The sequence below is a fragment of the Sparus aurata genome, chromosome 2, assembly GCF_900880675.1.
Source record: "Sparus aurata chromosome 2, fSpaAur1.1, whole genome shotgun sequence".
In the NCBI taxonomy this organism is placed as follows: Eukaryota; Metazoa; Chordata; class Actinopteri; order Spariformes; family Sparidae; genus Sparus; species Sparus aurata.
This window is the reverse complement of record NC_044188.1, coordinates 15,785,979-15,813,547: the sequence shown is the minus strand read 5'-3', so window position 1 is coordinate 15,813,547 and position 27,569 is coordinate 15,785,979. Positions and strand designations below refer to the sequence as shown.

Genomic DNA, 27,569 nt, shown 5'->3' with positions numbered 1-27,569 from the left:
TTTCCATTATTGTACGATTGAATTAGAGTTTTGGGGGAGGATGAAAAGGCTTCTTAAAACAGAACATTTATGGATGATGCTTATTCCACTGTGGCCACTTTTAACACACTAAGGTCAATGAATGGAGCAGAAACATATCCTCTTCCCTTATTCGTAATCTTGTATTTTACTGTATGGCCTGTATCTGCTTAATTTTTTAAATTTGTTTTCACTCTGCTGTGAATTGACATTAGTGTAAATTAATAGGGCTATAATGTTAATTAATGGAGGCTATATTACCAGTCTGGGCTTCTCATATTTCGTTTTGATCCGACAATACCCACACGTACAGCACAAATAATAACATGAGCGAATGCATGTGTGAGCTGCAGGTCTGTGTCAATGATCATTTGCATGAGATCATCTTCTCAGATAATAAGGTTTTACACCAACATGCACGCACAGAGAGCTGCAAGTGGCAGAAAGAGGGAGAGAGAGAGAGAGAGAGAGAGAGAGAGAGCATCCAAACAATTTCCAGCAGAGCAGAATAGCTAATCGCTTCGTGAAATTTTACAAAGCACATAACAGGACTTAAGGTGAAACGGCCATCACTGTTTCGCTGACAACATGAACAAGTGAAATGAATCAATAACGTCCATGAGAATGGCTGACAGGAGGAAGTTAATGGGGCTTTCACTGCAAACAGATACAAGAGGCTCCGATTAGGAATTCATCCTGCTTTGAGATGCAGCAGAAATAATAGTAATTAATGCCTAAGGTTCAAGCTGAAACACTGTTAATATTTAATCAGGGGAATTGTTAGAGCCCCCTGTGTGGGAATACGGCTTTATATAGATTATCAATAAACACGCTTAATTTTGCATCAAATTCATCCCGACGTTTTCAAAATCCCGCTGTATCCTGTTTCGTGTCTGGGCTATATGTTTCCTCCTCTTAATGCTTAATTGCTCTCTTTCTCTGCGAGGCGTTCACGTACCTTCACCGCAAGTGCGCCATTGTTTATTCATTTATTTATTTATTTATTTTGCAAATATAGGCAAATATCATTTGAGCGGGGAAAGGAAAAAAAAAAAATACAGCCCGTTGAAAAACGTTAATTAGTGGAGCCCAGTGGCAACGCATCGCGAGAGGCATTATAATTAAACGTTTATCTGCTATTTAACAACTTAATGGCTTAAAAAGTCCACCGAGAATTGATATTAAGCGATATAGTCTCGCTAATGACGACGATTTCACATACATAATTGCTGATTAGAAACATAAAGCGTGGGAAAAAGAGAAAAAAGACATTAAGAGATTGCGTCTCACGGCACTCGCGCTCATGTCAGGCTCATTTCACACCCTGCAAATAATAATAATAATAATAATAATAATAATAATAATAATAATAATAATAATAATAATAATAATTTCGTTTATGATTATTCTTAAGCTTCGAACCGCATCATATCAACACTTTCTTTATATTTAATTATTTTGTATTGTTTTTTTGTTTGTTTCAAATCAAAAGCGACAGAAAAAAACAAGCCGGGTGAAAACTTATAGATATGAACGTAGCAGGGGCCTAAAGCCAACTGAGTGCAACATGGGGTTAAAGCCAAATATGTTCACTTGAGCTTCCTCTGAAGCTCCTCGTGCGAGTCGTCGCCTGCTCTCCTCTCGGCATTCCCAGCTGGTCTGTCCTTCTTTCTTTCTTTCTCTCTCTCTCTTTCTTTTTCCAATTTTTTTTTATCTACCTCTTTTTCTCTCCGTGCCATCGTTGTGTGACTTATCCCCCCCACCAGATCACAGAGATATACTGAGGGAGGAAGGACTCCTCATCCATGTGCTTCCCTCTCCCTCTCTCTCTCCCTCTCTTGTCATTTTCAGATTTTTTAAGCCACACCCCTGCAGAGAGAGAGAGAGAGAGAGAGAGAAATCCATGGCCATCTCCCGGGTGTTTAAAAAACTAACTCAGGACAATAGCAGCGAATGAGCGCTTAATTAAATTAATTAGTCCTTCTTGTCAATCTCGGATTAATGGCCAATAGCGACGGTGCTGCTTAATGTTTTTTTTTTTCTTCCACTCCTCTCCTCTCCTCTCTCTCTCTCTCTCTCTCTCTCTCTCTTCCTCTCTCTCCCTCTCTCTCTCTCTCTCTCTCTCTCCCGTATCAGTGAAGGGGAAGGGGGGCTCATCCCGGCATCCTGAGGGGAGGTAATTTGCACGGATCAAGGGGGCAAGGCGCCGCAAAGTATAAATACTGTGACTTCAATAGAGGATCACCAGCAGGTTCCCAACTCCGCTACCAAAGGAGGAGGAATTGGCTGAGAAGATACATATATGACTCTTTTCTTACATTTTTTTTTTACTTCTTTTTCCCAGAGTTGGCAGCGTCATCTTCGTCTCATTTTCAAGGGGTCGACTTTAAAACGAGCCACACCACTGATGTCTTAAGCAGTCGTGGAGGCACAAAAAAAAGAAGGGGAGAGAGTGTATGTGTGTGTGTGAGTGAGTGAGTGAGTGTGTGGTGGTGGTAGGTGGTGGTGGTGGTAGGTGGTGTGTGTGAGAGAGAGGAGAGATCCTTTTTTTTTTTTTTTTTTTTAAAAAAAAAGACGAGAGATGGAAGAGCTCACCGCGTTCGTATCCAAGTCGTTCGATCAGAAAGTGAAGGAGAAGAAGGAAGTGATAACCTACAGGGAGGTGCTGGAGACCGGGTCGACGCGCGCAGGGAGCAGGGAGTCTTTAAACGCGGAGCCGGGGAATCGAGAGGAGGCGGCAGCCGTCACCCGGAACGTTGCGCTCTCGCCGGGCAGGGAAACGGACATGCTCGGGCCGGAGAGGATCAGGGACGCCGGGAGCCCCAAACTCATTGACGGTAGGAAGAAAAAAAGTACATGGATGGTTCAGAGGATGTGTGGAGTCTGTGAGTGAGAGCTGTTGGTCAGTGATCGAGGAAATCCTCCTTAACTCTTCCTCCTGAAAGCAGCGTTTTATTTTCCCCTTCGTGTTAGTTATACATAATCCAAGTCTCCCTCCTTAGAGGCTTTTTAACCAGCTCATAATGATCCCCGTCTTATTAATAAGCTGCCTCGCTGCTCGGTGATGTCTCACTCAGGCACAGTGTGAAAGTTTGGATTCGTGTTATTCAGTGAATTAGTGAAAAGGCCAACCCCAAGAAAAAAACAAACTGTGATAAACAACAAGGCCCCCAGTGGCAAAGTAATAATAATGATGGCGGCTCTATTCCATTACATGATAAGACTGGAGCCAAGTGTCAACAGTTGCATTGTGGCTTAATTTATTTAGTTTTATTTTTTTTTCTTTTCAAAAAACGCTTGACCAGAAGCCTTACAACAACACAGTAATAGTCCATTTACGTTAATTCATCTCAGGAATATTATTAATACATAAAATGTGAATGTGTGAACGGAATGAAGGCGAATCAACACCTGACGTACAGATGAAAGGTGCAAATCAAGTGCTGTCACTTTCTGTAGTCGCTCGGTGGACTCAGGCTGTCTGCTTTCAGCTGTAAGAAGCACAAAGTCACATGTAGTAGATGGACTCGATAAAAAAAAAATGACACAAACAGTGAAGGGAGAATCGTTTTTACGCGGCTGTCAGTGGATATTTTTTCGCGCATAAGAAAAATAATTGGAAATAAAATTGTACAAAAAAAAAAAATCTAGCATCTAAGCAGGTCTCATCAAAAATCACTCGAGTTTAAATATTTAAAACACAGCAAATAATCCAACCAGGCTATGCTGCAGTGAGTTATTTTATTTTATCCACATGCGAATAACAGTGAAGCAGCTGTCCTGTGCAGCCTAACGAAACCTGGACACACACACATGCGCGCACACACACGCACGCAGGCAAGGCAAGGCATGGCAGGACAAGACATCTCAGAGAGTTGGGTGGCTTGTTTAAAAATGACATCTGTTCGTCATGGGCAGCGTGGTTAAAAGCGGAACTGCGACAAGCATGTATCAGACATCCAGCAGTGGGCACAGCGTTGCATATTTATAAGCAGTTAATAATTAAAGAGCTTTATGTAGCTCTACAAAACATCCGAGGTCTGATAGCTCGGTGCTCTTTGAGGGGCTGGGGAGGGCATCTCCTCCTTCCTTTCTTCTTTTCTTTCTTTCTTTCTTTCTCTTTCTTCATCAGCGAGGTTTTTATCTCATATTTGCTGTGGCTCGGTGATAACATCTCTCGCTTTTTTCGCTTTGTGTGTGAAGATCGCGAGGTTTCTTTAAATCTGGTAGCTTGCACACTCCCCCATCACCTTTACTGTGTTTTATTATTAAGCTGCATCACGCACGTATATTTTTTAAGCCCGGGCGAATATGAGTGGATGAGGGCCGGTGGTGCGAGGCTGGGTGTTCGCGGTGCGGTGCAGCTCCATCATGTCTCCTCTCGACTGCGTCGCAGGCAACACGGACGTGAAGGAGAGGAAAGAGGACTCGAAGCCCATCGAGGACGAGGCACAGACTAAAATCAAACAGAGGAGAAGTCGGACTAACTTCACATTAGAGCAGCTCAACGAGCTGGAGCGGCTCTTCGACGAGACCCACTACCCGGACGCCTTCATGCGGGAGGAGCTGAGCCAGCGACTGGGACTGTCGGAGGCCCGAGTGCAGGTAGGAGGACACATCAGTTGTGGATGGGAAGATAATGAAAATGAAAAAATAAATAAATAGAAGAATACGTTAAAAATAATAATAACATCAGTATTTAAAATCTAAAATATGTGATCAAAATATGGATAATATCTAAAGAAATGTATTTATTGTCATTGTTTTTAACATTATTGCCATGGGAGCGTTGATGACCCACATGCTTACATTTAAATAATAAAAATAATAATAATAATAATCAAAAAATAACAATAATAATAATAGAGGAAGAGAAGAAGATGATGATGATGATGAAGTAATAATAGTGAGGAAAAGTCCACAGATGTTTCTTTTCTATTTCTCCCTGGAGGATTTTAATAACACAATCACAGATTCGTGTCATGATAAGCTTGATATCAGGCATGAATGCAGCCTGACGATGATGATACTTTCTCTTGTTGTTTTTTTGTTATATATATATATATATATATATATATATATATATATATATATATATATATATATATATATATATATATATATATATATATATACAGAAGAAAGCCGTTTTCTAGACTACAGCAGGCCTGAATTTGTGAAACCCCCCATGGGTGTTTGGAAGTTTTAATAAGTTGGACAAGATTTTTTATTTTTTAAAGATGGAAGAAACATCAGAATTTTGTTCTCTCTGGTTTCATGCTCTCTCTCTCTCTCTCTCTCTCTCTCTCTCTCTCTCTCTCTCTCTGCATGTTTTGATTATTTAATTTGCGTCAATTATCTCAATTAGGCCCTGCTCGTGTCACGAGAGTCGCTTTTAATCTCTATTGTCCAAATCCTCCTCTCGCGAATAAATAAGCCTCCAAATATTTGCCTTCAGTTTTTTCTGGGTGTATGTTACGATGCGAGGAGGCCCCTGTTTGTCAGAGATGTTGTCTTTTTTTTTTTTTTTTTCATGGGGACAGACCATCTGCGCAGAAACCCAGTAAGGGTTTCAGCCAGTCGGGAGGGTGAGCTGCTGCTGCTGCTGCTGCTGCTGGTGGTGGTGGTGATGGTGGTGGTGTTGGGTGGGGGCTCAGCTCAGACATGTCTTGTGTAACAGGAGAAGGGGGGGGGCAATGAACATATAGAAGACTCCTCTCATCTGATTTATCAAAAAACCCTATAATATCTTTACTCCAGACGCTTTTATCGCGCTCAGGGGAGGGCTGAGCGTTTGTCTCCATGTTGAATATGGCGGAGGGGAGAAAAAGGAAATCATAACGGGCCCTAAAAGATCCCCCGTCCCAAACCCCCCTACAAGAAAAAAAAAAAAAAAAAAAAAAAAAGTTAAAGCCAGCTTTTTTAGCAGGGCTCTCCCGGCCTGAACTGGAATCTCACCAATAAGGCGCATTGTGTCCCGAACAAGGAGCACAGCTCGGGGATTTGCATAAATTATGTATTATTTTCTACCCAAATCAAGAGCAGCTCTCTCTCTCTCTCTCTCTCTCTCTCTCTCTTTCTCTCTCTGCTCCAGCATTATATCTTTTTTGTGCTGTTGTTGTTGTCGTCGTCTTTACCAGTTGCATGCACAGACAGACGTATTTTTTTAATTATCATTGTCATTTTGAAAATTCTGCCTCAATCGATAGAAGATGATTTGCCTTCATCGTCGCGATAAATCACACCTGAAGCGTGCGCAAAAGCACTTCCGATTGACATGTATGTAGCCCATGTGGTCAATAAAATGATTCCAGCTGACAGAGGGATCGATGGGATATTTCCGTCGCTGTGCTTTCTTTCACCGTGCCACCTGATGTAAAAGGAGAGAGATTGCAGATTGACATGTTGTATTGTGGGCTAATTTAGCCCGAGCTTTTTGTTTTTTGTCTGCGAAGATCCAAAGCAGATTTTATAATCGTTTAATCTGCGTTTCAAGGCGTTTTCTCTCTGAAATTGACGCTTGTCGATTTCCACAGAAGGAAAAAAAAAAAAAGAAAAAGAAAAAGAGAGGAGTGAGCTGTCTTTTGAAGCGAGGTTCTTTTTTTCTTTTCTTCTTCCTTTTTTTGCGTGTTATGACGGTGATTAGACAAAAAAAAAAAAAATCTGCGAGGCATTCAAGCGTTTTTCTCTGACATGGATTTTCTCTGCAGATAAGGGTAATTAATTTCAGCGGTCATTTAATGAGAGGGGAGATGGAGAGATGTTCTCAGATCGCCTCGCTCTGATGTCCCAAAAAACGTAATAGCATTGCTGCTATTCGATATCTGAGAGTCCCATTCAACTCTTCGGGGACACTAATCTATAGAAAGATGAAACCAACGCTGACAAGGTTATTTATTATGGTCCGACAGTCCCTGCACATTCTCCAACAAGGGTGTTTCCATTCTCCTCATACGCTTTTAACATCTCTCTCTCTCTCTCACACACTCTTTTTTTTGTTACTACTTCTTTTTCCCCCTCTCTCAGGCTAAAATGCAATAATTCAAATGTTGGGGGGTTAAGCAGTGTCATTAATATTTCAGTGCTCCTCGGGGATATTGTTTTTCTGCGGTTGTTGTCACTTTGAGAGGAATTACACATGGCCTCACAAGCAGCTGCCAATCAGTGGGTCTCTAATTAATTTCTGTCCCTGCAGGTTTGGTTCCAGAATAGAAGAGCCAAGTGCAGAAAGCAGGAGAACCAGTTACATAAAGGTACGGCTTTGCTTATTATTATTATTTTTCTATTTTATTCTATTCTGCTCTTCTTACAAGCAGTCTTCCTTCATCTTTACGCATTGTTTTGTTTTTTATTCTATTTTTAATTTCTGGCTAATTGAACCATCAAAAAAAAACAAAAACCAAAAAAACCAAAAACAACAACAACAACAAAACACTGTGATTCTCTGAGTTATTAAAGTTCAAACTCCTCCACTCCTTCAGTTTATTCTGTTTTTCGTTTTCTTTTTTTCAGCGTTTGAATATTCCTCTCACAATTAAGGCTATCATCTGTGCTTTCTTTTTTTTCTTCTCTCTCTCTCTCCCCTCGCTCTCTCTCTCTCTCGTTTGCAGGAGTCCTGATTGGAGCAGCGAATCAGTTTGAAGCTTGTCGTGTAGCGCCATATGTCAACGTGGGGGCTTTACGGATGCCATTCCAACAGGCAAGTTACTTTGAAGCGCCTAGTCTTAAAACCAGACCAATCCCCGGACTGCTGTCTTGGCACAGGCTCGGCCCAAGTGCTATGCAGAGACTCCAGTTCCAATGTAGGGGGTAACTAAACTCTTATTACCACCACACTGACAAAAAAAAAACAAAAAAAAAACACTGTGCCAAACACAGAGTAGCCTGTTACAGCCTAATTGGAAAATTCCCTCTATTGTTTTATGGATCATTTATGTGCTTATTTTACTGGAGCGAGCAGGAGTGTCTTAATTTTCTGTGGCATGGTTGGTTTGATTTTGATGAGCTGTGCACCTGTATGAAGGGGGAACAGTTCAGTTATAATTATTATTATTATTATCATTATTGTTATTTTGCTTTTAATTGCAGTGTAGTCTATTCTCCACCTTCAGCACCACTGGTGTTGGAAGGGGAAATACATAATATTCCCAAAAGGGTCAGGAAGAAACTGGATTGAAATCAGAGCAACAATCCCCAGGTCGTCAAATATTCACGCTGTGTGTTTGTGTCGAGACCCGAGCTGCGAAGCTTAAAAGCGTCAGCATTTGACGATCTGGGGATGATACACAACAGTCTACCATTTCACTAGGAAGTTACATCCTGCTGCTTTAAAGGTGCTATTTGTAAAATAAATAAATTAAAAGAAAAATAGTTGATTTACTGAGTTTCAATAGTGACGCTTTGGGATCCTACAGTCTCAAAGCGTCACTATTTTTTTTATTTCATCCAGATTTGATTCACAAGAGCCACAGCAGCCTATAATGTCCCCAGAGCTATATGAAACCCACTGAACCCTGCAGTCCCGCTCACTTCTGTCCTCTCCCACCAATGAGACAACCCTCCCTCCACACACGAGCACACAGTACATCACAGTATATGACCCTCCAGACGTCCCACTGCAAAGTTAACGCATGTTCTCCCCCCCTTCTCTCCCCACCCGTGCGTCCTGTCCCGTAGGATAGTCATTGCAACGTGCCGCCCTTCTCCTTTCAGGTGCAGGCGCAACTGCAGCTGGACAGCGCCGTGGCCCACGCGCAGCACCACCTGCACTCTCACCTGGCGGCGCACGCGCCCTACATGATGTTCCCCGCGCCGCCGTTCGGGTTGCCCCTGGCGACGCTCGCGGCCGAGTCCGCCTCCGCCGCGTCGGTCGTGGCGGCCGCCGCCGCCGCCAAGAACACCAGCAAGAACTCCAGCATCGCCGACCTGAGACTGAAGGCCAAAAAGCACGCGGCGGCGCTGGGACTGTGACGCCAGGTGTTGTCGGCGGGACACGAGGCGCGCACGCGCTACCTGCCGCTCAACACAAACACTTGAAAGGACGAAGTGAGAAAAATTATCCGAGGACGATATTTATGTTTTCCTTCTTTCTTTTTTTTTTTTTTTAAATGAAGGACGACGAGTATAACTATAAAATATAGGCTATTTATGAGATAAAGACAGACAATGACAGAAGAGACTGTGACGTGATAGCCTACACAGATGACGGTGTTTTTTTTGGGACGCGGATGGAGAGCGAGGCTATAGCAGAGTCCCTGTCTTAGCGGCGGGACACCCTGAGGAAGACGACGAGGAGGAGGCGGATGCAGCTAGGACGGTCGATACTTTGTCAAACAAGGCGAACCATTCTGCAGTTGTTCTGTTTTAATATTATATTATTATTGTTATGTTCTCATTTTGAACCTATATAGAGGCTGGCCTCGTTATAAAACACTTTCTCTGTAAAAGGACAGAGCGGGAATTCTTTGACAAAAACAAAACAAAAGGACAATACTCGAAGTGTTTCTCCCTCTTTTTGTTTTCTTAGTCCAGAATTGAAAAAAAAAAAAATGCCCAAGCAGTGTTTGCATGAGTTTGTCTTCACGGATGACGTGATGTGAGCCATCTCTCTCTCTCTCTCTCTCTCTCTCTGCCTCTTTCTGAGGAGGAGGAAGGACAACTCTCACTTGAATGTTTTGTTTGTTTGACCTTGTTTGGACCTCCTAAAGGTGAAAAACTACCAGGCGACACAACCAGAAATGTGAGATTATAATATATGTGTAGGCTATGCTGAACTTTTTTTTTTTTTTTTTGGTTTTTGTCAGGATAAGCCGATCTAGTGTCCAGATAAATAAAATAAAAAAAGGCTGGTGATTTGTCCCCTTTTAAAGGAGAGCATTATGTCTTCAGCACAGAGGACAGGTGTGACAGCAACACGAGGACTGTATGCGAACCGGTACGGGCACGTGTAAAATATGTTTATACACAAGAAAACATGCATTATTTTTTATTATTTAGTGGCTTTATGAATGCCTTGTGGGGAATTTGTTCATTTTTGTATTTTACTTTTATTTCCGTGTATTAAAAAAAAAAATAAAATCATGTGCTTTCTGTATGTAATTTTGATGTTTTTATAAAAGTGACAGTGATCTTACCTGAGGCACGGGTTTCTAAACGAGAACAAAAAAAGGATATTCATGAGATTGTTTTACTTTTTTTTTTTTTTTTTTTTTGCCATCACATGTGAAACGTGAATCCACCTAAACAGAAAAAAAATGTTTTTTCGTTCCTACAATAAATTAACTAAAGTTTCTTTAACGAGTTGGCATTATTTTCACATTAATAATTGGCCCCTTTTACGATCTTAATTATTACTATTATTATTATTATTGTTGTTGTTGTTATTGCTGCCGGTGAACCTTTGAGGGCAATAGATTGTTAATAATTCATGCCTGTAGCTATATGTCTTTTGATAACGTCACAGTAGTGACAGGCCCGTTTAGTCAGGAACATGAGTGTCTGTTGCTGCTCCCATGCCAAACCCGATGCATTATTCATAATTTGGTTACGGAGCGTTTGGAGGAGGAGGGCTGGTAATTTCCAGTACAAGCTCGAAAAACTGCCAGATAAAGAGGAGGAAAGAGAGACGCTCAGAGGGGCTCGGAGATAAAGTTGTGCAGCAATCGTGAAATGCATTAAATTACATTGTTTTTTAACTAATTTAATTTGAAAACCGCTGCGTTATTAACGCAATAATTAAACGAGCTAACCTCCCCGGCCTGCATTTTTAATTTAATTACAGCCAAGGGTTGTTTTTTGATATCGCGTTTGCAACGCATAACATTTTATTTGGTCTGAATCGATAATGTTTTTCTCTCCAACAGCAGTTAAAATACCGTCAGAAATTACTCCTTTTTTAAAACATAACTAATATAGGTTAATGGTATGCGATGTAATTCCAGCTTTATATTCCCATGTTCCGCCTTGAATCTGGCCTCCTGCCCATCTCCACTGAGCGGAAATGTTGCCGGTTTACGTGTCATGACCTAAAGTTTGGCATTATGCATGAGAATATATATCTTTATATATATATACAGGCAGCTCGCAAAGTAAAACAAAGCAGCGTCTTTCAAAAATAAATAAATAAATATGAATAACAATAATAATGTATTAACGCCCGCCTCACTTGACTTACAAATGTGCCTGATTCATTTCCTGACATCTTAACCGCCTCTTATTGAACATTTAATAAACACCTGACACGGGAGCCTATAATTATAGGAATGCGGATCCCGTTACCCTTTCCGATTATTTCTACACAAAACACAACGTCTTGCGCTATTAATTAATACTGATCTCACAGAGTCTGAACTATAGAGTCTGCTGGTGTTTGTGTATCGCGCCGTTTGGGGCAGGATTTAGACGCCAAAACTATTGAATTATTGATTGCGAGCCCTCGCCAGTAATGGAGGAGACGGAACTGGGAAACTGCTGAGCCGGGAGCGTGCACGGGCTGCCCCGCGATGGAGGAGAGGGGTCGGGGGCGCGCCTGTCCTGCTCTGGAGGACTGTCTGTGTATAGCTGTGTGTGTTTTTTTTGTTGTTGTTTTTTTTACTTGTAGTGGCCACAGAGTGAGGTCAGGTTCATCAGAGTGGTTAATCACATTGCTCAGACATTATTTACTGGCACATTTTCCCGTCATTTCATATTTAGAAGTTGGGAATGAGACATCTATTTTATTTATATTTTCAAAAAAAGAACTCAGTTGGAATTAAAAACAGTGATTTAATGGTGAAGAAACACCTATCACAGTAATATGAGATTAAAAAAGAAGAGGAAGCCATAAACTACAAGTGTCACCGCTCCTTATTGTGTCCAGCACAAGGACACTCCTGTGTAGTTTAATCAGAGCTACAACAATGACTTTGTGAAGGGATAACTCATATCCAACAGTGTTAAAGGTGCGCTATGCAGTTTTGAGGAATAATTTTTAATTCAAAACTGAATAAACAATAAACTGAATAAACAAACTGGCCTTAAAGGACAACACAGTTTCATACTGTTTTACTTTGTTTATGGCGGACCCTGCCACCTTTCTGTTTCTGAGAACAGCTTGTTTTATTGACAGAGACAAAAAAATGTTTCTGTGTTTTAATTTTTCCTCCTATTCCACATACTGCCCCTTTAACAATCACATGAAGCACTCATCTTTTTTTGTTGTTGAGATTTTTTAAAAAACATTTTAACACTCCCACACACACACACACACACACACACTGCCGTTTGTCGCAGACAGGACAGGCAGCTATATCAGCGTGTCCTGAGGTGTAGCGGTGGAGTGGAGGGCCTCCGCCCTGAGGGGCCCAGGAGACAATGAGACGGGGACACACAAGTGTTCTCCTGATTAGACATAGAGACGACCAGCGCTCTCGCTCTCCTCTCAACACACTCTTAAGACACACACCCCCACGCAGCCAGCCGGGAGCCAGCCGTGCAGGCTCTCTCTCTCTCTTTCTCTTTGGCTTCTTCTTCTACACCTCTCGCCTGTTTGCTCCAGAGCTTTTCCCCTGGTCTCTCTCTCCCTCTTCAGCCTCTGCGCGCACACACACACACACACACACACACACACACACACACACACACACACACACACACACACACACACACACACACACACGCACGCACACACACACTCTCTCTCTCTCTCTCTGTCTCTATTGTAATGGCTTGTCGTGCAGCGCGCTGGATGAGTCAAGAGTGGGCCAATTATATTCAAGTTCATCAAATGAGTGAGAACAACAGTGGACATGGTATAAAACAGGAGTGCATGTAAGCAAACACATTGACCTACACTCACACACACACACACATCATCCTCAGCCTGGTGAGTCACAGCAGCACTCCACACCATGGAATCCTTCATATCAACTGGTGCTGTCTTGTTGCTATATTTACCCCACTACAACCCCTGAGACAAACACACTACTCTCTCATTTCCCGCACTTGGCCCTTTATCAAATCAGGCCACGTTAAACAACCGCACAGAGCAGTTTCTTTCTCCCTTTTTTTGCACGTGAATAGCTGTGGCTAAATGCGACTGTATATGCCATTTGTGTCTTGAGTGTGCATGCATTTATTCGAGGAAGTATGTGAGGAGGAGAGAGCTCCCTTTGCTCTTCTCTTCTCTCCGAGGGCCTGCCTTTGTTACATGTTAGGAGTGCTCAAAGAGCAGGGCGCACACAGCACCGCACCAAAGACAACAGCCATCAGGAGCAACAGCAGATAAAAAAGGCCGACTTCAAAGACATCAAATGGAGCGAAAGTGAAAAAAGAAACCTGCTGAAAAACTCCCTCCAATAGCACTCAGGCCAGCAATTAGGACGCCATATCGCTGCCTGTTATCGCATGCGTGCACCGTACAGGGCCTGGGTGGCTAACCGCAGAACTCGGTGTGGGTTGCAGTCAGCGGAGAATTACAGCATTCACAGAGCTCGACTGTAACGCTGTATTTAATTTCACTGTAGGATGAAAAGTGGGTGTTCACACAGATTTGACCCCTGCTATGACCAGGGAGGCTTAGCCGTGGTGATTACAGACACAGAAAAACAACAGACTCCTATCTCCAGCTCTCTTTCTATTCAGCAGCTGAGCACAACAAAACAAAACAGAGGTCAGAACAAAACAAGAAGTCTAATTGTTTCACTGCCTCCTGTTTAGGTGCCCCGGGGCAATCTACACATTTTTATGTACTGGGTGCATTTTTATTTGTTATTAATTCATTTCCAGTTGTAGCCGGTTTGCAGATTATGGAGATAGTATAATGTATAACTCCCTGCCCTGGGAGGAAGACATAACAAGGGTGTATGTGTCGAGACCTGCGGGCACTGGTAGCTCTGAGGGGATTTTATTGTTTCCATCGAGAAAAGGTGACATTTGGTGTATTGTGGAAGTACCGGGGGAGTGTGGTTTGTGTGCATTTTTGTGTGCATTGTGGTCTCGGAGAACAAAATGGAACGCTAAGACGGAGAGAAAAGAGAGGGAGAGAGGGAGAGTGATGAGGGGGCACACAGTAAATGTTAAACATTTGGCCCATGCCGCTCTGTATTTACAAGCTGGTAAGATCCAATCATGCGTGTGTGAGTATAATCGAGTGCTCGCTTTTCAATCATCAGATGTTTGTACACAGACTCTTAAATTACAAAAAGCCTCCTGGAAACACAGGCCTAACTCATCTCATATTGATTGTGTTCACGCCGTCCGAAGTTTACAAAATGCCATTTTAAAAATGTCACGATATGACAAAAAAGCCGACAAATCACCCAATATTTGTATCAGGATGCTCAAGTGTCTGTTTAATGTGGCTAAATCCGGGGAGGTCTGGGATCATTCATTCTGGGGGTTAAAGGCTTTTTCAACATTCTGTCCGGGGAACCATTTATGACCATTTATGCGTCTGTCAACCGCGCTTAAATGCTCTCTGAACTGGTGACAGACGCGTGCGGTCAAGGCAAAGTTTAGATGTGATGGAAAATAGCCCCCAGTTTTCAGTACAGCATCAATCACCTGTGCCCTGTGAATGTTACACTCATAAAGCTGCTGGTTGTTTTCACACGGCCATAAATCTACTTATGTGCAGTACAAAAATCAATACATCACACTGATGTTAGAAAACATACAAGCCTATGATGGATGCGCTGGTTGCAAAGTACCTAAAGTTTTCTCTTTGCGTACAAACACATCATAACTTTATGAGAAATGCATTGTGATTTTGTCAGAGTGTGACCCAAGGAATGCGTAAACACGAACAAAATGTTATATTTATCATATGAAGTTTCCCCCTGAACTTTTTGGAAATACGTCAACGGGGGAAAGTTTATTATGGGGACCATCCACAGAAAACTGAGAAATGATGATGTAGAGTCGGTTATTCGTGTTGAAAAACCTCAAGATTTTAGCCTCATTTTAAATGCAAACGCCTCTTTAGTACCCATCTGTTCATGTTAGTCTGAGCTATACAGTATAGGCAAAGTGTTTCCTAAAGATCAGACAACTTAAATCTGTTACTGACTATTCTTCTCAAGCACATTGTTTATGCCGTCCAAAAAAAAAAAGACAGTCAAAATGAAGACAAAAAAACCAAGACTGCACATCATTCTCTTGTTCCCTCTACTGTCACTCTTTTGTAAAAAGCAAAACATCTGCTTCTCAACTTTATAAATGAAAAGCTTAAAAAACAAAATGTAGATAAATGTCTTCATTCCACTTTACACAGATCGTTTAATTTCCACTTAAAGGTGCACTATGTAGTTTTGGGGAAAACATTTTAATCAGAGGAGAAAGAGCTTCATTGACAGATTTTTAATGCCTAAACAAACTAGATAAACAAACTCTCTTTGTTTTCATGACTGAATAAACTGAGTAAACAAACTGACCTTAAAGGACAACTCAATTTCATACTGTTTCACTTTGTTTACATTTGGCGGACCCTGCCACCTCTCCAGCTTCAAACAGTGTTCTGTGGGCCGGATTTTCCTCCGAGAACAGCATGTTTATTGAGTTATGGAACAAATAAATATTGCATTATTCCCTCGTTCATACTGTAAATACGAAAAGTGTTTGAATTTCGTCTCCAAAACTACACGTCGCCTCCCTTCAAGCCAACTCATGTATTCCTCAGCAGCGCCGCGTGAGATTAAACCAATCGTTATTACGCTGGACGGTGTCATTATGCGATCACCTACTGTATGTATCCTTTTAATTCATTATTAAAACACTATCAAGGAAAATTAAAGTTTACCTATCCCGAGCACCCTCCTGTATATTAATAAGTCCTCGAGGTCAAGTGCTGTAGAAGTAATAGAATTTTAAAGCAGGAAGGTATCTGTCATCCGGGCCATCTTATTCAGATGTTTTCATTGATCCTGCCACTAGTGCCCCTTCATTGATACAGCAGTATTGACAGCTGTATTGCTATGGTAATTTACTCCTTAGGGCGAGTGCGTGTAAGTCGCCGGGAAAGATACGAGAACAACATGCAAGCACGCATGTCTTATTATAGGGTAATAAGATGAGCATGAAAGGTAATGTGTAACGGTGGGGGGAGCATGTCAAGTTCAACTGGGAGGAGTGGGTTGTGTGTGTGTGTGTGTGTGTGAGTCACTGGTGGGAAGAATGCATCTTGTTTCAATGCAGCCTAATGTAAATTGATGTCACAAGCTGAGAGAAGGGCAGACAAAATGCGAAGAGCTGACTGAGCTGCATTATGGGGCCAAGGAGGCATCAGAGGAGGCAGGACCCCGTAGCGGTGCAACGTTCTATTGGATTACGGTGTTGGCCCAACAATCTGCCAACGTCTAATTAAATAGGCCTGCATTAGCTTCCTCCACAGCGGGAGGTGTGAGAGAAGGACACTATCTCATTCTGAAATGGGATGTAAAAATAGATCCCGCAACTTGGCCCTCACTCCTGCTCCCTCCTACCCTCCCTCCCTCTCGTGATATCGCCACTTCGCGGTGTGCGACGGCGTCTCTCCTGTCTCTTTGAGTTTCTCACAGTCTTGTTTTTCAGACTCTTATGTCTATAAACTAAACAAAGAGAGTGGCTGTTAGAGTTTGTCAGTGTAGCTGTTGGTATTAAGCGCAATCTAATGCAGCGTCATGTTTATTCAGTCGGTTTATCGAGCTGGAAGAATGGGAAGTGTTTTGCTCGAGTGAATCTTTAAAAGTTTTAACACTAAAAAACAGCAGGCTGCAGCATGTGCCAGCCAGCAAAACTTTTCCCTTCTTGTTCTGCAATGGAAAAAAAATAAAAAATTCTAGGAAGTGACACACGTATAGAGAATGAACATCGCTCACATCCTAAAATAGCTGACGCTCGCTGTGGCAGATAACTGGTTGCGTTATAGACAGGAAGGAAGCAAGCCCGATTGAAAACAGCCATTTCTCTCCAACCGATATTCATAAAACTAGATTTTGAAAATTGTGACCGGAATCTTTTCTGGCATTGAATTTGGACTTCGGGGGACTAAAGAGTGTGGAATGTGGAGGGGGAGGGGGCAGAGAAGAAAGTCCCACAGAGAGCAGAGTTACGAGGACAAGGGCAGCGATATGAGCAGAATAGATCGAGACAAGAGTACGTCGGAGAAGCGAGACGGAGGTGCCAAAGACACGAGTGTGCCAAAGAGGAAGCACTTTGTTGAGCTAAAGCATGTTTGAGAGACTGCCTCTTATCTTAATGATGACAGGGACCCTTTTAAAGGGTCACATGTAACGCACTGTGCGCTGGAAGTGCTCTTGTAGGACCACCTGAGAGAGAGAAAGAGAGAGAACTGGAGGCAGGAGTCTCAATCTCTTCTATGAAGACCATATGGTTTTCTCTCCCACAATTGTGTTTTCTATACTGCAGCCCATATTTGTCTGTACAGTAAAAAATAACGACTTTTAGATTCAAGTTTCCTGCAATTTTATTACAAGTGTAATGTCAAATGTGTCACAATCCATGCAAAGTTCTTCTGTCACGTTGAGTCAACGTGAATTAATCAAACAGCTTTGTCTGATTAAATCAAATTCATGCATGCATAAACCATATGTGTTTTTTCAGTTATTACATAAAAAGTTATAGAACTTCAACATGAACATTTTGTGTTTATCATTCAAATATTATACATAAACGTTAACCTTTTCAGATTGGTTATTCTGTCACCTGTAATAAATCACACATCTTGTTATTCAATTTATAAACACTGACTGAAAATGATGGGAATTTACAGGCATTTGAACACATAAAGTCAAGGTTTTAGGCAAATGAATCTAAGAGACTGTTATTCTACAAGAACTAGTTGGTGTTGTTGTGTTTTATTGTTAAAGTGATCTATGATTGTCCCCAGTTTTACATACATTGGGCGGTGGGAGGTACTGGTTGTGGAACAGCAACATGTTTAAAGACCAGTTCAAGATTAAAAAAATTACACCTATTTGTTTTCTGGTTGACAGTTACATGAGAATATTGACATCACTGTCATCTCTGTAAGGTATAAAAGGCTATAGCCAGCAGCTGGTTAGCTTAGCTTAGCAGAAAGACCAGAAAGGGAGGAAAAGCATCCCCTCTAAATCTCACTAATTAACAAGTTGTTGTTCCTTTATGGTTTATCAAGACAGAAATCAGACTAATAACAGAACAATTCGCCAGACTAGCGGACACTACACGAAAGCACAGCACAAGGCCAGAAAGTAGTCACACAAAAAGGAACACTTTAATTTTTTACACTGCAGTTTTTGTATCGATCGAACTTACAAAATATAACTTGTACGTTCATGAGATTTTACAGGTGGTGGGGGGTGGATTTTGTTACCTCTGGACTGATCCAAGCTAGCTGTTTCCCTCTCGCTTCCAGTCTTTGTGCTAAGCTAGGCTAACTGGCTGCTGCCCTTACAGTAAATGGACGGAGATGAGAGTGGTGTTGATCATCTCATCTTACTCTCAGACAGAAAGCAAACCTCTACAAAATATCAAACTACTGCCTTAAGCATTATGCGTATACATTTTGAGCTGAAAAAATACTAAAGCAACAACAAGAAGATGAAAAACAAACGTTTGTTTTGCTAAGAAAATCTTTTTCAACCAAATTTGCCTCATCACAGAGCTACATGGGTTTATGTCTTTGCGCTCATTAAGTTAAAACCAAAATATTGGAACGGGAACATGAAGTCATCTTGAAATTAGTGTTTCCATTAGGTAGTGAGTAATTTCAGTGATAAACATTGCACGGGTCATTTGCGCTAGAATATATCGTTGGCAGCTGTAAAAACAAAACCAAGTACTTCGGTAATATATAGAATATTGTACAAACAGGTTTTTTGCAACGTCAGCCTCTGTCTCCAGTAAGTTTTCTTTATAGATCAGCAACAATTTTATGAGAGCCGGACTGAGGATGCACAGCTGTCTCTTCACTTTTGAAGACTAATACTAGTACTGCTAATAAACAATATCACATGTTATCGTTATATGTGGTGGGAGGCTATATGGAAAGGCATTATGATATTATGGGCTTGCAGAGCACAGTATACATAGACCCGCACCGCTTCTAATAAAAACATAATCTTTTTTGTACTAACTTGGTTTGAGACTTGTTTAACATGTTACATGCGCACAATTGCAAATTCTGAACGACAAAAAAATTACATTGTGATTGTTTTTCCGCTGAGCGCAAAACATGAACGCGTTCGCTGAAGCTTTTTTCAGTAACATCCAGCGTTTTTTAACTCATACCAGCCTTTACAAGGTATAATTGTGAGCTGTGAGCTGCTGCTAACGTCAACACTTCTTCATATTAGTCACATTTGTTTACTTTATTCCCTAAAAGACATTTTTTTCTTTTGTGAGTGGGTTGGATAAATATAGCACTGCCTCTCTCAGAGAGAGGTTTCTTGAAAGCTTGCGACGGAGCAAAAGCAATGTATCTTTATAATATTTCCTTTGGGTGGTATTTACAATCCCAACACTCATATCATGGTGATTCTCCCTAAATACTATTAGGAATAATTTGAGGAAACAGCAACATGCTGGAGTAACTGAACTGAACTCATAAAGGCTCACTCAATTGGCTCTATGACCAAAATCCGAAATGAAAACCTGAGCGCAGAGCCTGCAGACCACAGAGAGACAGTGTAGTGTGGTCTGGAGGGGGAGCGCGGACACAGAAGAGATCCGAACACTGTAAAAACACATCCCCCCGGCACCATTATATAAGCATACATATGGGACAGTAAAAATGGAAGACGACACTTTAAATGACATTATTATAAAATGCAATACTCCTGGAATGATCCCTTATTAAATTAGGCCCTATGATCCAAGATGAATTTCTCGCTTCCCTAATCCATCAAGAGGGGAATATTAAAAGATAGGCCTCAACTGGCATTAGAAGCTCACTCCGTCTTGACTTTCATTATTCTGCATTAGGGTGCTGCTGGGGGAGAGCCTCTTAATGAGAATTACAATGATTCACTGGCCCCGGCCCCACTTCTGACAAGTCAAATATTAACTCCTCAGTCACAGCTGTCGGAATTAAAATACTTTGTAGCCGCGGACGTGCTAAATTAAATTGGCCTTTTATGTTCCTTACATGGCTGACCCCCGTGGGGCTCCACTGCCTCAGTCGCCACTGAGACGGCTATGACAGAGCAAGGGAAAGAGACGGAGCACGCACACACAGCAGGGGCGCGCACAAAAACAAACATTTCTGTCCCCCGTGTGTCATTCTGTCATCTTCTCTCGCCATCGCTCTATTCTCCCCCTTTTCCTTCATTCTGTGTTTTTCACCAGAGGCTGTTTCCTTGGCAGACATCTTCTCTGCACTGTTTGTTTGATAGCCAGTGTCAGCTACTGTCGACTGCTGTGTGTGTTTCGCTACAGCCTCTCTCTATTTGCGGGGCCACAGACACACATAAAGGCTGCTCACCTGTTGCTCGCCCTTCATGTTTAACAGCCAAATAGATTAACATAACAGAGCAGCCTTTTCAAAGAGCGGGGGAACTTTGTTCTAATGTGATTAAGGTTTAGTATGCAGACAACAAATCAAATTTATATTGACCTTTTAAAGTTTTATTTCAGTTAATTTGCACTCACTTAAGCAGAGGGCTAGGGCTCGTAGACCCGCACTCCACTCTGCCTTCCAAATTCCTCTGTGTATGCACCAACGCATGCTGGGCGGTTCCTCCGCCCGCTCGCTCGCTAGCTCGCTCGCACTGGCCCCAAGGTCATGTGCACTGACGGTGAGAGTGGGGAGGTTTTCTGACTTTTGCCTACCTCTTTCCCCAGCAGCATTTCTGCTCTGCTCGCGTTGCCAACAGAGCTCTGAATCTGTCTCCCGCTCCGTTTGAGCTCCTTACAAACAAACAATCGATTTCACAGGGAGGGAAAGAGAAGAGAGGGAAAGAGAGGAGAGAGAGAGAGAGAGAGAGAGAGAATAGGGAGGGAGAGGGAAAATATGACTGCCAGTGACCCTGCAGTCTGCAAATGTTACACTTGAAATCGCTGGATTAAAAAAAAAAAAAAACAGAAAAAAAACCCAAAACACACATACATGCCCCGGGACATGTCACCTCTCCCCTTTCAAAAGTCAACTGAATGAATAAAGAAATGGATGGAGCTGATAAAGAAAACAAAAAAAACGACCAAATGGAAGAGAGTGGAGGATTAATTCAGTGGGCAGATGGGTCTTGGTGTCAATTTGAGCTATTCTGATCCGCTGAATTGAAACCAGAGCTTCAACCAAGCCCCAAACAAGTCACCTTTGACCCTCATGACAGACATAATACTGATACTCTATATTCATTCAGCTCCTCTGCACGCTTTGTTTTGAAAAAAACACTTTTCCTTTTACTGCTCTGGCCTTATTTTAAAACTCTGCACCTAAGGTCAAATGATTAGCATAAGGCAGTATACAACAGACTGTAATAGACAGCTTGCCCACCGCGGGCTATAAGGTACAGTGGTTACGCTGTAACACTTTAAATAACTTTTAACTTATAAATTAAAACTATCAATACGTTCCTGACCCAGGGTTACCATTAAGGTTATTAATTACCACCCACAAAGTAATTACTTCTTCTTGAAAGCGTTTCTTTTTTTTTTCTTCGGGATAACGTATCCCTTATTATGTAAGCTATTAGAATTAAAAACTGTTCTGACCTTAAGATTGAATATCGAACATTTTCCATGGTTCTCATTATCCAGTTATAATTAGCTCCAAGTGCTAGTTGTAGCATTCGTACGCCGAGAACAAAAGTAAGCAAAGGGCTGTATTAAAATCCACCAAATCAATGTTTCCTGAAGGGATTGTGCATAAATGGCTCCATTACCGAGCTCAGAGGCTTCGGTGGGGAGTGATTTAGACGACACCCCTGCAGTGGACCATCAGTCACTCTTTCAGAGTTAAATAAGCCATGTGAAGGACTGTTATCCTTACTGGCTTAAGCCCCCATTAATCAGTCCACTTCACCTGTCAATAGAGCCACTGGCTTCCAATCAAACAACCATTACAGCAGAGAGCGTCCCAATAAAGGAGATCTTTGTTTCTTATTGAGTTAATCACCCGGCGTACACACACGGCGCTCTCATCACGCCGGCGCTGGCAGTGTATATTTCTCTCCTCGTGCGTGGCGGAGCGCAGGGGTCAGGCTCGACACACATTGTGACTTGGAATGTGGAGGAGGCGTAGGAGGAAATCATATTATGAAATCGCTTTGCAATTACAACCACGCGGAGACGGATCTTTGGTTGAGATTGCCCTTTGAAGGTGCACCCATTGATCTATGCAAATTGATAGCCAATGAATATGATACCTGCTCATTGTGAGAAGTTATGATTTATGCCAACAGCGTGAAAGTCGCGAACGAGGCGGAGGCGAAGAGGAATTAGGCCACGGCGGCGTGATGGACCGACGTGTCATCCGCAGCCTGAGCCGGAGGATATAGCTCCGAGCAGGTGGGAGTGAACGACCCTCTGACAGCCCTTTTCAAAATGACAAAATCCATCCTTCCGTATTGATCAGTTATTCTTCTGTCTTTCAGCGGGCATCTTCAGATCCTCCCTTCCTCTCTTCATTCCCCCCCTAACCTGCCCAGCCGCTCCCTATTGATCCTCGCCGGTGATTGGTTGAGCTGTAATTTGAGATGGACATTGACTGATGAGTGCAAACTGTTTTTCTTTCTCTCTCTTCCTCTCCTCTCGAGGGTGATGAAGTCATAATGCCAGTGACAGAGCCAGACAGGGACCAATTGCAATGGAGTGCTGGCCTGAGTAACCTTTAAAGCCAGCGTGGGATGTCTCCTGGTCTGCTGCACGTGCTCCCCGGGTGCTCCGCGGTCACAGGACTCATAAATGTTTCCCGTTACAGGCAAGCCAGAGTGGACTGAATGGATGGAGAGGAGAGAGTCTGCACATGAGCTTTGCAAAGTACAAGGATAAGTATCATCTTGTCGTATGTAAAACTGACAGTGTAGATCATTAAGATTCAAATACCATGGAGGAACTTTATCATCAAGTATTAAAAAATTCTGCAAAACAATGGAAAGACAGTGGGCTGCTTTGACCCAGTGTGGGTGCCATTTTTGTAAATCACTGTTGGATTGTTCACCCAAACCCAAGAGCATTGGTTACAAACCGTCTACTCTAGTGCTTTTGTAACACACATGCCATTATTTGTTTCTGGATCAAAACAACCAACTGATACTGGAGTTAACCCAGTGTTGAATAAATGTAGATATGTTGATTCAACTTTATGGTCTTTGGGGAACTCGTCCTGACGTGTCCCAAGTATCAAGCAGGTTACGGTTGAGAGAACCGAGATCTGGGAGGCCTCGAAAATACTAGATACGTCAGTCTCTGTATATATATAAAAAAAAAAAACTCAGAGAGCTGTCTTGACCATCTCTCTCACTCATAAAGATGAAGGATAACTCATCAGCACTTGGTGGTAAATAACCCTGCCAATTAAGAGCAAACGCACAGAGTGAGAAATAACGCCAGGAGCAAGAAGTCAGAGAGCAGAGGAGAAAGCCGACGTGCAGGAATAACTCTGAGAAATGACAAAGATCAAGAGGATAATAAGATAAAGAAAAATAAAAAATGAAGCAGTCGGTATCTGCCCACATGAGCATGCCCTCTGGTTTTTCACTTTAAACCAATTTCGCTTTTAACAGGCTTAAAACTGTTTATTGCAATATGTGAATAAAGCGAGTATTCAAAATACTTTTAAACAGGCCCTTTTTTGAGCCGAATTCTCAAAGTGGCATGTCTTAAAATGGCCCTCTCTGTCTGTGATTACAGCCAGGCGACACGTTCTAACAGCATCCCTGTCTCTGTAATTGCATGCATATTGGATTTTAATAATGGTGTAGAATATTATCAGACAGTGAACACGCTGATAACGAGCCTTGTGCTTTGACTGTTTGACAACTCAATCTTTCACTGCCGTTTACTCTGCCTAATGCCGTTACGCACACAGGAGCAGGAGGAGGAGTGATGGCTGCATTTAGAAAAGAAATCATTGTTTGACTGCATCTTACACCCTCTATTTCTTATTTCCTTCATTTTTCAACAGTCTTTTTCATTTCATTCAACCTGCAACGTTGGTGACCGCATGGCAGTGGCCCTCGAACAATCACTCTTCTATAAAGAATTGCCCGTGCCAGTGGTTAAACAGGAGACATTTTGATTAATATTTTCCATTTGTTTAGCGGGCTTTGAGCTAAAATTAGATGGCCACCTCGACAGGACAGCACTGACTTTGGTTTCCCCGCCAGGCCAGTCCGACACGCACACACTCCACTTCCAGGGAGGAGGAGAAGGGAGGGAGGGCTGGCTGCCGGAGTAATTTCAGCGGATTGTGAGCGGACAGTAGCTCCGCTGGGAGAGCTGGCAATCATGGGGGAAACAATGTTTACATCGATCAGCTGTCAGGAAGATTTATGGCCTCATTTTGCTGTAATGGAGAATTAGTGGGGAGATTATCAGCGACTCAACACCACCGCTTGTTACCCGTGTCCAGGCCTGGCAATTTGTCTCTCCCCAGGAGCAGCCCAAACACTTGTGACAGCACCAGCACTTGGCCTAATTCAATCAAGAGAAAATGTTGGAATTAATTTGTTACAAGAAAATTTAAATATGTTCCAGTCGAGCAGTGGCCTATAGCCACTCGAAAAAAGGCAGAGGGGGAGAAAGAGATGGGGGAGAGAGAGCATCTGATTTATTGTGCCGGGCAAGGTATTGATCCAGTTCGATCCTGGCCTGTGCGCACAGGGTTTAATGTGTAATAATTTCCAATTTAAAGCTCCTTCTCAAGATCACGGCGGTAAGGAGAGGAGAGGAGAAGGCAGGCCAGTGGTTCGCGCAGCCGGCCCCACTGATTAAGGAGCCTGTTGCTAAGGCTTTGTCAAAAGCTCCGTTTGAATGTAAATGTGGGGTTATCCGGGCCGGCATCTCCCATGTGCCTAACGCAGACTTTATTTGTCTGTCATGCAGACCGACACGAGGACGGGGTGGATACTCAGGCCGTGTGATAAGAACACATGAGTAGGAATAATTTAAGGTAGTACTGTCCAGAGGGTGAAATCAAAACTGTTGATGGAATAGATTGATACAGATCAGTGTTATATAGCCACAAATATAACATGCCCTTACACTAAATATAATGGTGATGATGAGGTTAATAGTCCAGAACAGAAAAAGAAAACATTTTATTGTTGTCCTGTGACCTCTTGTAAGCCTGTTGGTTCAGGTACGAGAGCAGTGAGTATTTCAGTGGTTTTGGGGTTTGGGGTCATCTGTTAAGTGAGTGCTTTGCTGGTTTACGTTGGGTGCTTCTGGTGTCTGCGGGATACATGATCACCCTTAACTACCCCCTTTCTCCTCAACCCAACCAGTCTCTCCCTCTACCAGGCCCCTGAGGACCGCTGTCAGCACGCTGACCTATTGATCAAGCTGTCGGTACGCCGCTAAGAGTCCTCAACGCGAGCAGGCTAAGGTTAACAGAACACAGCGAGATAGCCAGATAACCATCGTATATATCAGCAGTCAGATGACACGGGGCATGTTACTCGATGCTGGATGGTGGATTTTATTTCATGTGAGATTTTGCCCGGGCCTGAGCCGTGCTCTAGGTTTCAGTCCTGCTCTGTGGGCACGGAAAAAAAAGAGGCAAAGAGAAACAGAATGGTTTATTTTACAAGAAGAAGTTTAAATTAGTTTCATCAGTTCAGATCTTCCTTTAAATCTCTAAATGCAATGCATGTGAATGCATATATGCAGGTCTGATGATCCCATGACTCTTCTCTATAAAAAACAGACAACCAGTGTTCTTTGCTGTCGAAGCGGCTAGCCCACTATTAACACAAGAGCTGTTGGAAACCTCCTGGCAAAAGAGAGTGACTAAACAGCGGGCTCACAACACACACACACACACACACACACACACACACACACACACACACACATGCTTTCTCTGAACTCTACCTTTGGGGGTTCCCTGCCGAACCAGCAGCCTGTTAAGAGCGAAGCAACAAATAAACGCCTCACTTCCCTTTCCTCTCCCTCCATCTCACTTTCTCACTCTCTCAGTCTTTCTGTGGATGTGTGTGTGTGTGTGTGTGTGTATGTGTGTGCGCGTAGCTTGCAGGCCATTCCAGGCCAGGGACACACTTAAATGAAGAGGAGAAGCCGGCTCCAGTGCTGTGACCTCTGCAGGCCACATTCTCCTCCTCCTCCAGCTTTGTTTATTAACATCTCAAGGCTTTTCTCTATCCCGCTCTGATTTCATATTTTTCTCTGTGTATGAGAAAATAGCCTACAAGACACTGTCTGTTCCCGACTGTTGACGTTTCTGTGAAACAGTTTTTACAAATTAGTTGACAGGCGGGCTCCTAAAAAAAAAAAAAGAAGAAGAATTCAATGCATACACATTAGCATGAGTTAATTGATGCCTAATTAATTTCTGCTGCCATGCATAAATTTGGGCTGCCTTCCCTTGCTGCCACAGGAGACCGAGACAAGGGCGATGATTTCCAGGCTTCCCATAAATAAATGAATAAACATCGAGATGGGCCAGAGAGAAGCCGGTCTCGCAGAGTAGCCAGGTGTGCAAGGTTAAAGACCAACTATGTGGGCGTAGCGCAAACACGCATCACAGCAGGAGCAGGTGCAAATACAAATGATCTTTGAAACTCACTGGAGGTGCCAGGCTGAAGCGCCGAGGCACAGCGCTAAAGTCCACAGCAGCACAGCAGCACATACACAATGTTAACAGCATCCTCTCTCGACATCACACCTCCAGAAATCCAAAATGCACGTCACCGTCACGTCTTTTTTTTTTTTGCCGCCTCGTTATTTATTCTACCTGTGCGTCCCGCTACGTCCAAATCCCACAGAAGTGTTGAGAAGAGTGTGCGGAGTGGATGATAGCAGTGGCCTCTCTCTCGCCTAATTTGTAGTAATTGGTAGCTCATTAGGTGAAGCAGGTCAGTGTCACGGGGAGCAGGCTGTCAGGGCGTGAGGTTAATAACAGAGAGGAGACACAGACAGACAGATTAAAAACTCTGCCGCCTGCCATGCTTCCCCCTCTGCTGGCTCGTCTCTAGCCAGGGGTCCAGCTGTCCACCATATGCAGTGCTCTGAACATATCCATCCAAGCACTCGTGGAAAACTTCACTGCAAAGTGGCTGCTTTGTAATGACATGGTGGTGATAGTCTCGTCACATTGTTGTTGGAGGGAAAGAGCTGCTTCTGGAGCCCAGGACTCCCCCCACAACCCCCATTCTTACACAGGTTGGAGGCTGAAGACAATATTTTTAACCAGGGATGAATGTTATTTTGACAATACTGACCGGAAGGAGGAGAGGTGAAACTGTGTGAAAGGGATATTCCAGTCGGTCAACAATAGGTAACTTAAAAACAACAGATGCGTGTCCTGATTTTATGCCTGCTTTTAAAACTGAATGTTAATCTATGACATGCTAATAGTTAGTTAATACTGGCACAAGTAAATAAGAGTCATAAAGAGCAACAACTGTTGTCAT

At 42.7% G+C, this 27,569-nt stretch overlaps 1 protein-coding gene across 2 annotated transcripts; it reads left to right on the top strand.

Moving 5' to 3' along the window:
- The first annotated feature begins 2,560 nt into the window (after positions 1-2,560).
- shox2 (shox homeobox 2) lies at positions 2,561-10,200 on the top strand. Of its 2 annotated transcripts, none has more exons than XM_030438187.1 (5): positions 2,561-2,855; positions 4,415-4,623; positions 7,214-7,271; positions 7,629-7,717; positions 8,731-10,200. In XM_030438187.1, the coding sequence occupies exons 1-5, from the start codon at positions 2,600-2,602 to the stop codon at positions 8,986-8,988; spliced, it is 870 nt and encodes a 289-aa protein (XP_030294047.1). In that variant the 5' UTR covers positions 2,561-2,599; the 3' UTR covers positions 8,989-10,200. The 2 variants fall into 2 exon arrangements, with proteins under 2 accessions (XP_030294047.1, XP_030294038.1); XM_030438178.1 differs by having other exon boundaries at positions 8,695-10,200.
- Positions 10,201-27,569: the final 17,369 nt, after the last annotated feature.